General features: G+C 44.5%; 1 protein-coding gene across 1 annotated transcript in view; it reads left to right on the top strand.

The window, feature by feature from the left end:
• The window catches only part of HTRA1 (HtrA serine peptidase 1), a 35,893-nt gene extending 33,307 nt beyond the window's left edge, over nt 1-2,586 (top strand). The window contains exon 9 of the mRNA XM_062635250.1: nt 1,850-2,586. Coding sequence (XP_062491234.1) covers nt 1,850-2,018 — 169 coding nt within the window. The 3' untranslated portion in view covers nt 2,019-2,586. The remainder of the gene's footprint in view (nt 1-1,849) is intronic.
• The last annotated feature ends 11,238 nt before the right edge of the window (nt 2,587-13,824 follow it).

The following is a 13,824-nucleotide window of genomic DNA, read 5'->3' as shown; positions in this document are numbered from 1 at the left end:
TGACAAGAAGGTCCGATCTGAAGGTGCAGAGAAATTGTTATAGGAATGCAAATAACAGCAGAGAGTGGGAGAAGGATATTAGAGAGGTAGAAGAAATGTGAGGCAGTCTAGCCTCATAACTCGGAGGCAAACTCAAATCAGGATGCAATTAAAACGCAGCCCATGTTTGCTCTGTCTCCTCCACTCCTAGTCCTTTTGCCAATGGGTTTGCCCATGGGTTTGCCACTTCCCCTCCAATGCATATTGTGTAGACATGCTGATAGGGGACCAGAACAGTTCTTCAGTGCCCTGTCCTGGGTATGAATTGGATGTAGAGACGGCACGAGAGACCGAGATAATCTGGAATGGTTTCTCCAATGAACATGTTTTAAGCCATGTCTTCAGTAGGCAACCAGATTTGTTGCAAACATTGGCCAAAGCATCCTGCTTGCAGGAGACGCTCATGTAAGGCGTCTTCTGTGGGCGGAAGAGGCCGATGACTGCTCTGTGGTTTTGTGAAGAAGGATTATGTTGAAAGGTTGAATCATGTCTGATCTGGTTACTTGGTTAATATTTCCACAACTTGGAGCCAGATCATTGTGCAAGATCGGGCAAGACACTGTGGTTGATGGTATTCCTCACCAGCCTGATTCTTGGTCCCGGCAGCAATCTCAGCCAGCTCAGGGAGAGACACAGCCCTGGGCAGAGGAGCCTTGCAGTGCTGGCTCCAGTTCTGGCCTATCTGATGTCCTCAACATAGAAGGGCATGGAGCTGTTGGGTTCAGAGGAGGGCTATGAGGATGATCAGGGGCTGAGGCACCTCTCTTCTGAAGCCAGGCTGAGAAAATTGGGTCTGCTCAGCCTGGAGACTAGAGGCTGTGTGGAAACCTCAGAGCAGCCCTCCAGTGTTTAAAGGGGCTGACAAAGATGCGATCAGGGACTCTTCATCAGGGACTGTAGTGGTAGGATAAGAGGTAATGGGTTCAAACTTGAACAGGGGGGATTTAGGTTACATCTTATGGAGAAGTTCTTCCCTGTGAGGGTGCTGAGGCGCTGGCACAGGGTGCCCAGAGAAGCTGTGGCTGCCCCATCCCTGGCAGTGTTCAAGGCCAGGTTGGACACAGGGGCTTGGAGCAAGCTGCTCTAGTGGAAGGTGTCCCTGCCTGTGGCAGGGGTTGGAGCTGGATGAGCTTTAAGGTCCCTTCCAACCCAAACCATTCTGTGATTATGAGTCGTAGAAGGTTTTGGTTTTCATATGGTGCTTGAGATCAGGAGAAAGGATTCTGAGGGCTATGGACAAGCAAGAGGAAGGACACACATGCTTTTTGGTGACTGGGTCAGATTGCTGTGTGTGTTATTCTGCTCAGGTTTTACTGGCAAATCACCTGATCTTTGTGTTTTAGTTAGGTATGGAGAATAGTACGGATGTGGGACTAAAATTCCTCATGTGTTAACACATAGTGCCACTCAGATTGTATACACGAAGAAGACTGGAAAATTTCCCCTCTAACATGAGTGCCTGGTCACAATTATTTTACGAGAGAAATATACCTCCATCCTGTACCAAATCAGCATCTAGGATCCTTATTGCAGAATTATTGCACTATTTGCAATAGTGAATTCCCTTAAAGGCGGTGAAACTTGGGATTCACCAATCTTGTACCTCCATCCGATTTCTGAGGTTTCTGCATTGTGTTGTAATCACCACCACTTCATAAATTCCAATTGCTTTTTGCATGCCCGCTGCATCCCTGTGCAACTGCCTTTGGGTGGGAAATAGTCAAAAAAACAGCAATCTTGGGCTTTAAGCACTGTTGTAAAGACAATGAGATGGCAATTAGAATAACACACTGCTGCTTTGTGTTTTCAGCGGTGGCCTGAAGGACAACGATGTGATTATAAGCATCAATGGACAGTCGATAAGTTCAGCCAGTGATGTCAGTGACATTATTAAAAAGGACAGTACACTGAACATGGTCGTACGCAGGGGCAACGAAGATGTTATGTTAACAGTAGTTCCCGAAGAAATCGATCCCTAACCAGAAACATGAGCTGGATTTCATGTTTTCTTTTTAACAGCATTGGACTGCTTATATTCTCTCTGTGCTGGTACAGGAAACATTAGACTTCTGACCAACATTCTGCTTCTTCAGTGGATTAGTATTGGCCAACAGAGTAACTTCTAATAGGTGTAAGGTGCAAAATCAGTGTAATTTCACATACTCCAGACGATAATGTTTTCCTTCTGTATTATGTATGCAATGTATTCTTTGCTGGCTGTTACATTCCCTGCTTAACAGATCGACGTTTGCTTCCCTGTGTTGAATAGATTTACCATTACTTCCGCTCAGATTTAAACAAAACCCACGCACACAATGTGTGGTGTGGTATTCAGGTATTTATAGGTTAGCTGTGTTTTAACTGGAAATGCCATTCTAAAGGAGTAGTTGGTTGAAAAGGAAACACAGTGGGGGGGGGGGGGGGGGGGGGGGAGAACTTTGGTTTATAAACACGAAGAAATCCCAACAGAAATAACCTTTTGAGGATCCCATGCAGGACTTTAATACTATGATATTTTCTTAGTGTTATTAAAAGAATTCAACAGAACCTTTTGTGAGTGCTTCGTTTTCCTTCTCATTGGGGAGTGTTTTATTTTGAACAGCACATCTGCCTGGAAAAGAATGTCCTGATGGTCTCCTTGTTATCATCATAAACCAAAACACTTGTTTTTCACTGTGTGCTTGTATTTGTGCTCTTGTGCATCTGCTTCTCCTACCATGGCTGGCTTGAATTTGTCATGTTAGCTATTGCTGATTGCCTGTCTTCCAGATGCTAATACATTTTCCTTGGTTTTTTCATTACTACTTCACCAGTGCCTAAAATCTGTTTCTCCTCAATAGAAATCATCATACTGTAGGTCACAGATCCGGTACCATTCTAGTTAAGGTATTAGGATGTTTGTAACCGTTGTAGATCTGGCCTTAAGCTCTTTCAAACAGGCTGTTTAATACACAGTCTTGATTGCTGATGTGTGTATAGTGGGACCTGGTTTTGGCTAAGATATTGAACATTTCTCTAACAGAGAGACTAATCTTTGTACCTGTATTTATGGGTGTCCTTGAAGCTTGGCTAGTGAATGGGATTGTCTTACTGTGAAGGAGAACAATCAACTAAATTTAATTACAGTGTAATTACTTGTTTGGTAAACAATAGGCTGCGCAGCCTTTCCTCTCTGTTGAAATATCTATCTCAGAGAATAAATCCAAGGGCTATAGACAGGTTCTGGTGACTGTCATTCCTAAACGTGCTGCTCTTCTGGAAACAGCTTCGTAGTAAAACTCTTCCACTGGGTAGCTGGCACTTTATGGTTTACAAAGAAAGGGCTGCATTCCACACAATTACAGCAAGAATTCCTCTAGACCCGGATCCCTGACAGTGCTCCTTCTCCCTTCAGCTGTATTTCAGTTCTGTTTCAGCCAGCTTACCCCAAACCGGGGAGCTCTTTATCCCCAGGCACCAGCGCCTGCCCTTACTCGCCTGGATCACTACAAACTTACCCAGCCATACAGTGTATTGACACTGACATGACTGAACACCTCATTACTGAGTTACTTGTTCCGTTGCTGTGGTAAATCACACACGTATGGGAATCTGGCAAGGTGACACAGTGCCAAGGACTGGAGGTCTGCGGTACTGTTGAGCGTGAAAGATGCTAAGCAGGAATGATCTTGCTGAAGTGCTTTGTAGCGTATTTACACTGCAGGTTCATCTTGCTGATGGTGACGCATGTTTGAGCTTCCTGTTGAAGCAGTATTATGTTCTGCAGCCCATCCATGCCACGTGCAGTGCACAGTGAAGTGACGTACAGCTCTCAGCAAAAGTGAATTAAAATCGCCTTCTCTGCTACGGCACCTAACACCACTAGGAAAAATCAAGCGTTCCGAAAGCCAGGAAATTGTGTTTAAAACAGAAGTCATTATTCATCTGCCTTTTTATTTCAAAACAATTGGTTCATCATTTGCAAAAAGAGGGTTGATTCTCTTTGTTCTTATTCTTTGTTGTTGTGGTCTCTTAATATGCAAACCCATTAACTTTTCTCCTTTGTTTCTAGCTAGCTACTTTAGGCTTACTGACAATGTCCTTGCAATGACAGCTAGCACAGCACATCTTTATGCCTCTGATTTATGTAGAAGCTACTGTGAAGCATAAATACCTCAGGACAATAGTTCAGGATTTGCGTGTGCAGTAGGAGCATGACTTCTGTAAATGGTTTTTCTGCACCGTTGGGATTAGTGAAATATGTGACCAGATTTCTAGCCCGTAGCTCCATCTAGTGGGACGTGAGATGCTCTCTTATTGCACCCAGTCATTTTCCATCATCTGTTTAAAAGTGGTTTTCTGATTGCTCTTTTATTTATAGTTAATTTCCTTCATCAGATATCCATAACCCCATGTATATCCTGAAGAATGTTTAACATTAACTCTTCTAATATCCAGCCATATTTATAGCTACCCGTGTTGGAACTAGATGATCTTAAGGTCCTTTCCACCCCTATTATATGAGTCTGTGTTGCAATCAAAACTGTCTCTGAATGGTTTTTTTAAGCATTTAAAACAAGATTAGTAATAAGCAGAGACACAGAAGCAAAGTTTGTCATTAATACAATGAATTCGGATTTGTATTTTTGATGTATTATCGGGTTACAGATCTGGACTGGGTTTTATTCTTTGCTACTTCAGTGCACAGTTCTTTCCAAAGTACAATTGAAAATACTTTGTACAGAAAAGCTTTGGCACAGTTCATATAAATATCAGTTTCCTGGAAATTTTAGCAAGTGCTGGACGTTAAATCAGGGAAACTGGACATTCTGGCTTGATTGCCAGTATTTTGGAATGTCTGAAATGGAAACTGGAGTCGTTGTGTGTGTGATGCCGAGTACATGGCTACGTGTGGCTACGCTCAGAGGTAGTTTTGCAAAGCCAGTTCATTTATTCCATGAGGGAAATGTCTCAAGCTGTAAAACAAATGATCATGACTAACAATTGTCTGGTCTCTGTGGCTTCTGTGCCAAGCAGTAAGGTCCTGTGGTTTCAATAGCAGAGGACTTTTTTCTTTCCTTCCCTCCCCATAACCGTTTTGTATTTGTGTTAAGGAAGCTGAGGATGTTTCAAAATTACATCTTTCCAAACTACAGTGAGACACACATTGAGCAGGGCATTAGATTATGTACATGTTGTTCTTGTATACCAGAAAGATACTGTGGAGGTGATTAAATCTGCAGTTGCAAATGTCCAGGGGGAATAGTGGTGATCAAGAAGTTAGTAGGCACCAACCCAGAGCGGTGAATGGTGAGTGCCACTGAGTATGTATTTGCATGCAATGGTAGGTTGTCACTGCCATCCTTAGAGTGAGAATAAATACATAAATATTCATTTGAAATTCGAGGAATCTCCTTGATTGAGTTATTGTTGAGAGAATTCCTGCTGTCCCTAAATTCTTTTATTATTTCCCACTGTCTCTTCCACCTAGAAAGCACGGGTTCTGATCAGTCTGGTCTAGTGGAAGGTCTTTGCAGGGGGGCTGGACTAGATGACCTTTGAAGGTCCCTTCCACCCCAAATTATTCTATGTTTACATGATCCTTTACTCTGTTTTCCCCCCCTCCCTTTGCCCTAAGTCCCTCCCCATTGTTGCCTGTCAGTGAGAGGAAACCAAAATGACACGCAGAGCTGACGTTAAGTCAGACTGTGAAGTTCACTGTCAGCGAGTTGTTGTGAGGCTTTCTTCACACCAAGAGGCAGAATTATCTCAGAGATAGGAAGTAGCCAGGCAAAGAAGAGGTAGCTGAAGGTCTGCCTCATCTTGCTCTACCCTTGACTTTAGGATGCAAACCTGAGCTTGGCAACCTCCCATCCAGCATCTGATGAAGTTACCTGGGGGTAGTGGGATTGGTAGTGTCACTCAAAACATGAAGGCCATTCTCCTTCTTGACTGTATAGAAATGCATAGCAGAAAGCTTTGCTTATATCTACATTCTTATTGTGTGTACTGTCTACATCTATACCTCCTGTGCTGTGTGTCCAGCTGCGCTGCTCAGATGCCTGATGCACACCCCATCTGTTTCGTTCCCTTCAACCCCCAAACTCCATCCCTTCTGCAAGAGTCAGGGCTAGACCCACTGGCCTTCGGGATTTCAGCCAGTTTAGCCTCTTTGTACTGTTACTCTGTGAATATGCAGTAACTTCATTTGTTAAGTGCTTTTTATTGCATGAAGTTACTGCTAAAACCAGTGCATATGTAATCTTGACTAACTGGATGGAGAAAGTGAGGAAAGAACCTCCCAGAGCAGCTCACCAGTTTAATCTATCTGCATCTTAAGAAAGTTTTCCTCCGATTTCAGTGCGTTTGCTTAGTAGTCATGGTACTGCAGTACTTGTCCTCATAAACTCCCTAAGGAAGTGGATGATAATTAGGAATTGATTAGAGAGAAAATGAGAACATGATCTGTCAGGGGTGTGAGAAGAAATAGACTTTCTATTCAAAGGCTCATGTACAAATACATGGAACTACATCCCCTGAATAACAAAAGCTATTCGTCCATCTTACTAATACAGGCAGACTGCTCTCCCTTCTTTTCCTCCATTCCATTCCTGTCATCACTTTAACTCGCATTCACTGTTTTTCTTCTTAGAGTTATACCTTTACCTGCTATTAAACCAAACAGGCTGATCATAGCACTGAATCTGTTCCTGCACTTTGCACTGCTGTGCACTCCCACACTTTCATTTGAAGCACCATAGCGTGCAGAGTTTAAGCACCATTACTTTGGACTAATTCATCCCATCATCTTTTGAACTCCAAGGCAACCTAACCCTGCCAACTCACATCTTTTACACGTGATGACTCTCTTGCAGCACTTTTTCTGCACCATCCTGCTTGCTGCTCTTGAGTTCCTAGGGCAGATGGCACATATGGGGTTGCCTCATTTCATAGACTTACAGGATCCCAAACTGGTTGGTGTTGGAAGGGACCTTAAAGCTCCTCCAGTTCCAGCCCCTGCCACGGGCAGGGACACCTTCCACTAGAGCAGCTTGCTCCAAGCCCCTGTGTCCAACCTGGCCTTGAACACTGCCAGCGATGGGGCAGCCACAGCTTCTCTGGGCACCCTGTGCCAGCGCCTCAGCACCCTCACAGGGAAGAGCTTCTGCCTAAGAGCTCATCTCAGTCTCCCCTCGAGCAGGTTAAAGCCATTCCCCTGTCCTTTTATTTCTTTGGTCTGTTCACTTCTTGTGGCTGCTCCCAGTGAAAGCACAGCCTTCCTCCCCCCTTCAAAATGAAGCTAACGGTACACATTACCACTCTGCAGAGGAACTTACGTCTGTGAGATGTTATTGACGGTCAAAGCTGTGATTTAGGCTGTGTCTGCCCCCCTTTCCCAAAGCCCCCTAAAGCTGAGAGAGGAACAGCAGCCCATGGGGCTGAAATCAGAACTGCCAAGAACCTCTGGTCAGGTAAGTCCACGAGGGGGCGAATTGAAGCTAAAAACTCAGCACCATCCTCTCTGAAACCTGCGCTCACCCTGTCTGGACTCAACCACTAGAGCACTATCTGCTGGTGCTGCGTATGGCGGTGGTGAGTGGGGTAACCTCGCAGGAGGAGGGGGATGCAGGGGGGAAAGCAGGTGTCCGTGGAAGCCTGAGCTTAGAGTCTGCTCAGAAAGAAGAGCTGAAAGTTGTCCTCTTAACGGAGCTGATCCCTATTTTCCAAGACACTGGGCAGATCTGGCAATGAAAGAGATTTCTTTTGTCTGCATCAGGGCTAAGTTCATGTGTCTGGCAAGGAAGCAGAGTTGACAGTCTGGGCTGGAAAACTGGAAAGTTTCAGGATGCTGTGGAGGGTTTAAAATCCACTACAGCTTTGCTCTTCAGGAAAAATACCCCAAATCTGCAGGTCAACCAGAAGCAGGCAAATCAAACACTAAAGAATCTCTCATTGTCACTCTGGTGCAAAACAAACCTGTAATAAAACACACCTCTAACTGACTGGAGAATAAGAGTACATTTCCCCACATACGAATCGGAAAGCATGGCCAGAGATAGCATCTTGCTTGAGAAGAAGGGTGCTACAGATGCCAAGGGGGGCTGAGAGGTGAAGTGCATTTGAATTGCTGGGTGCAGCTGTGGCAGCACGATCACAGCGTTGCTCGTCCCACTGATGAGATGTGAAAGTCAGGCGCAGGGTTAGCAGTCATCTGTGGCTGAGGGAGTGCACCCCTCATCGTTAGCATCATCTCATCAGTAAAACGTGGTCAATGTTACGTTTACTGCTCAATTCTACATAACTCCCATATTAAATTACATACAATATAGTAAGATACATATACATTAAATAAAAATAAATTATAATATTATTAAAATAAATATACTACCCATATTACTGAAATAACATGTTTTCTACTAGGATAGTTTACTTTATTGGAAGTCTGTCTTAGGTACCTCTACAGGCTGTCTGTGCTGATTGAACTGGTCTTCTGTAGCTCTGACTCCCTCTTCTCAGCTGTTTCACTCACAACTTAGGGCAATGCATAAAATCCCATATTAGAAAACCTTTATACACAACAGGCTTTCCGCTGCAGATGTACCATGCAGTTGTTGGCCATCAGGTGAACTGAAGATTGAACAAGGCAATATGTACTTTCTCATCTTTACCACACAACTGCTAGACTTGCTTAAACAGAAAATAAATTGGTAGAAGCTTTGCTGCTAAAATGGAAAGGACTTATTTTATTTATCTCAATCTAGATGTCATGATATCCAGATGTTAATGTAGGGAAATCTTTATGTAACTTCCATATAACAGTCAAATAACTAATACTTATTTTATGCAACTGTAAATCCTGTTATTTAGGATCAACCATTAATTTTTATGTTCAAATATGGGTCGGAGCAATCCCAGGCACAGCTACAGGTTGGGCAGAGAAGAGATTCAGAGCAGCCCTGTGGAGAAGGACTTGGGGGTGTTGCTCGATGAGAAAACGAACATGAGCCGGCTTCAGTGTGTGCTCGCAGCCCAGAAAGCAACCGTATCCTGGGCTGCATCAAAAGGAGCGTGACCAGCAGGTCGAAGGAGGTGATCCTGCCCCTCTACTCTGCTCTTGTGAGACCTCACCTGGAGCATTGTGTGCAGTTCTGGTGTCCTCAACATAAAAAGGACATGGAACTGTTGGAACAAGTCCAGAGGAGGCCACGAGGATGATCAGGGGACTGGAGCACCTCCTGTATGAAGACAGGCTGAGAAAGTTGGGGCTGTTCAGCCTGGAGAAGAGAAGGCTGCGTGGAGACCTCAGAGCAGCCTTCCAGTATCTGAAGGGGGCCTATAGGGATGCTGGGGAGGGACTCTTCATTAGGGACTGTAGTGATAGGACAAGGGGTAATGGGTTAAAACTTAAACAGGGGAAGTTTAGATTGGATAGAAGGAAGAAATTCTTTCCTGTGAGGGTGGTGAGGCACTGGAATGGGTTGCCCAGGGAGGTTGTGAATGCTCCATCCCTGGCGGTGTTCAAGGCCAGGTTGGACAGAGCCTTGGGTGACATGGTTTAGTGTGAGGTGTCCCTGCCCATGGCAGGGGGGTTGGAACTTGGTGATCTTAAGGTCCTTTCCAACCCTAACTGTTCTATGATTCTATGATAATTTCCTGTGCAAACCCATTTGGTCAAAATTGCATCCCCATGCTAATATTATGTTAACTATGTTGCTACTACTAAAACTTGACACTTGCACTCATTACAGGAAAGCAATTCCAGCACCCTACCAAACATTTACACTTAACAAAACGATGAACCTTTTGAACAAGAATGAAGTCTTTTGGATGAGACTTCTGGATATCAGGATGCCTATGTTAAAATTTGGTTTATGGAAATCCATTTCTTAAGCCTATTTTCTTTGCCTGTGTTTCTCCCAGGCAACAGGAACTCAGAAGGGCTAATAGAGTCTTTCTAAAACGAGCTGATGTCCAAGTCAAGCATATATAGGTTCTTCTATGGAAGTGGGCATTGCTCACAAAGGCAACAAGATGTACAGCCTGGGGTGGGCTTTGCAGGAGTCAGACTGACTTCATTTTACAAAACCACATCATATTATGACTTTTTTTCCTTTTTATGTTGTTCGAGCCATTCTATGGGAGATCTTGAAGGGGAACTTGGAGAAGGTGCCCCATTGTTGCGAGTGTCACTGGAAGTGAAGTAATTCAGCATGATGCTGGCCAGATGGCTGGTTTAATGAGTGGGTGGCACCACCCTTGAGCTCTCCTGGGACCCAGTCCTATTGGAAGGGTCAGGCAGGGCTTGGTGTTGGTAAGGAACATGGTTTTCTGGGGGGTTTTGCCTCTTAAGTTTTGCTTGGTGCCCTGTTATTGTGATATGCTGTTGGCATCGTTTCTATGGAATGGTGTAGTTCTACAGAATGGTCCAGTATGGTGGTAGCTCTCACCGCTGCTGTCCTACAGGGAATCTGGTTGGGAGCTGCTTTAGGGCATTTTCTGTTTCTGAATCAAGATCCTTGCCAAAGCAAGGGAAATTGTGCTTTTGCTTTCAGGAGGGTCTGCTTCAGCAAAGAAATACAGTCAATTTATTTAAAACAATGGCCACAGAAAATTGTTTCCAGACACTGCAGTGACTCTCAAGAACAAGGAAGTGGCACAGAAACCTAAGGCAAAGTGCCTTAATCTGATCCCATGTCTCCAATAGAAGGTCAGTGCAGGAGCAAAGAGGGCTGGGACTGCTTCTGTGGAGAGCATCAGTGTTGGGCTGCAGCTGTGGCCAGTGGCTGGAGCCTGCATTTAGGTGTTTCTGGTCATTCCTAACTTTGGTAAGCACTTGGGCTTGGAGGGCTTCCAGGGTACAGCCTTAAATGTCTGAATTTCTGGCATTTGGGGTTGGAAGTCATTATTGACTGAGAATATTGCCCTGAGTACTCACTAGGTTGGAGGGCACTTGGCAAATACCATGTGATGTTTTGGCAAACACATTGCAATAACAAAGAAGGGCAAGGGTGGTGAGACAATGGTACAGGCTGCCCAGAGAAGCTGTGGCTGCCCCATCCCTGGCAGTGTTCAAGGCCAGGTTGGACACAGGGGCTTGGAGCAAGCTGCTCTAGTGGAAGGTGTCCCTGCCTGTGGCAGGGGTTGGAACTGGGTGAGCTTTAAGGTCCTTTCCAACGCAAACCACTCTGGGATTCTGTGAATTCAGTCTGTGTTTGTGCTGGGTGGGAACTGCAAGCCATCCTGTTCCTACTATGTGGGTAATTAAAGAAGAAGAATTGCTGATAGTGCAGCTGGGTCTTGAATAAGTCAGGGAGTATTTGGGTGCAGGGTTGGGATGGGAAGCAGCCTGGGGAGTGATTGTTTATAGAATGGAATTTATAAGTGACTGAAAACAGTCAGTGGGAATGATGTAGTTGCTGTTTTCCTTCATGGCTCAGACTCATATCTGTATGCTATATATTGCCATGCTTGAGTGACTAAAGTAGAACTACTTGTGATAGCAGGGAGTGTGTGTGTGTGTGTGTGTGTGTGTGTTTAGCCTCTTTCTTTACAGACACCGCAGTGCTGGTCAAACAGTTGTTCACTTCATAAAGCATATTTTTGTGGTTTTAAATGTCTTCATGGACGCAGTCTCTCTCCTTTCTAATAGAAATGTCCTTGGCTTTGACTTTTCCTCTGGCTATGGGCTTATTTATTTTGCCAGGGTAGCAGAAGTGTTCGATGCAATTACAACTGACATTGGGAAAAGGAGGCACAAGTGGAAAGTGACCAGCCCAGATAAATTCATGGAACTCCAAATTCAAAACTACATGGAATGGATTGTTTAGGAAGTTGGCCAAACCGTATAAGCAGAAGTATGTATTAATAATACAGAGCACTCTTAGTTTCTCACCCACAGCATAAACAATGTGGCAAGAGTGTCAATATTTGTTTAAAAGCAGTGTTAAACTTTATTTAATGACAAAACACTTTGGCATTTTCAGGGGTGAAGCAATTCACGGCAGGTTGTGAACTTTAGCACCAACTTTGGGTTTGGAGTTCTTGGTTGGAAGAAAACAGTTTTCAAGCTGTGATATCTGTCAAACTCTTCCGGTTATCCTTAAGTTTATGGTAACTTTTTTACTTTTCAGTGAAATTTGATGGGATTGTGGTTTAATGGCTCATTCTACTAATTATTGTCCTTTCTGTGCTCAGCAAACAATAAGATTGTTTCAGATCCATCCTCCTTCTGCAAGCCACTGCTTGCCCTTTCCAACTTCTGCTTTATCATTGGGTATTAGATCAAGTCTCTTCAACAGGCATAAGGCAAAATTCAAGGGAGAACTTAAATGGATGGATGGATGGATGGATGGATGGATGGATGGATGGATGGATGGATGGGTGGGTGGGTGGGTGGATGGGTGGGTGGGTGGGTGGGTGGGTGGATGGATGGATGGATGGATGGATGGATGGATGGATGGATGGATGGATGGATGGATGGATGGATGTGTGGATGGACAGATGCTGAACTTCCCTTCCTACCTCTTGCTGTTATCAGTTGCCACCAACCTTGGACACACTTAAATTTGGTTACTGGGACTCAAACATTTAGCACATGCCCAAAAGGTCTGAAATAGTGGGTAACACCAGGGATGACTTCCCTGCTGCTGGTAGATTACAATCAAGTAAGGTCTTTAATCAGTTCTGTTCTAGCTGTGCATGGGCTCTCAGAAGTCTATAGTGAACAGAGCCAGAGGTGTATAACAAGAAAAGCAGGGGGTGAAGTGGAGAAAAGCTTGCACAAATGATGCTGAAATGTGTGAAGTATGAGCTGAAAGGCTGTATGAGCTGAACAAAACAGCCAGAGAGGACAGGGACTAAGGAGGGCAAGCAAGTCTTCTACAAGGCAAGTCAATTTGACAGTTTTCTCTTGTTCACATATCATCAGATGCACCACTGTATTTGTACACATTTGTTTCTTAATAGCCACTGAGAAATGACCATTACTGGAAGCAAGTGCAGCAAAAGGATGGTGGGAGGTCTCTGCAAGGAAAGAAGCCAGAATTCCCATGGCCAAGCTGCGTGGCTGTTGCCAGTTGCTGGCTGAATCATTTAAACTTCACTGTTCCAAGCAGACAGAGCTTAGGAAGACTTTTACAATGAGGGTGGTAAAACACTGGCACAGGCTGCCCAGAGAGGTGGTGGATGCCCCATCCCTAGAGACATTTGAGGCCAGGCTGAATGTGGTTCTGAAGATGACAGAGCAGCAGTGACAAACTGCTACAGACTGATCAGAGTGCCCCATTGCCCTTATTCCCCCTGCACTGCTCAGGGAGGGGGAGCTAACAAGAGCTGGGAACGAAGGAATGAAGTTAAGCCTGGGAAAACAGGGAGAGTGTTATTTTAATTTATCTTTGTTTCTCACTGTCCAAATTTATTTTAATTGGCAATAAATCAGATTATTTGTCTCCAAGTTGAGTCTGGTTTCCCTGTTTGACAAGAAGTGATTTCCCTGTCCTTATCTTGACCCATGAGCTTTTTCACCTTATATTCTCCCCCTGCTCTGTTGAGGAGGAGGAATGAGAGAGGGGCTGGGTGGGTGTCTTACAGCCAGCCAAGGTCAATCCACCACACTTTTCTTCTTATCCAAGGTCAGAGATGGGCTCCATGCAGTGAATGCCAGTTCTCAAATGGTATAGCCATGCTGTGGTGCTTCCAATTGCAACTTCCTGGTGGACCTGGGTTAACCAGTGACCCTAACCTTTGGAGCTGTCATGCATGTTCTTCTTTTCCATTCAAATATTAAGTGCTTTCTTTTGAGTTTTC

This window comes from Pezoporus occidentalis, unplaced genomic scaffold, assembly GCF_034315485.1.
Source record: "Pezoporus occidentalis ecotype Australia unplaced genomic scaffold, CSIRO_AGI_Poc_V1 ctg45, whole genome shotgun sequence".
Taxonomy (NCBI): Eukaryota; Metazoa; Chordata; class Aves; order Psittaciformes; family Psittacidae; genus Pezoporus; species Pezoporus occidentalis.
This window is presented reverse-complemented; position numbering and strand designations above follow the sequence as displayed.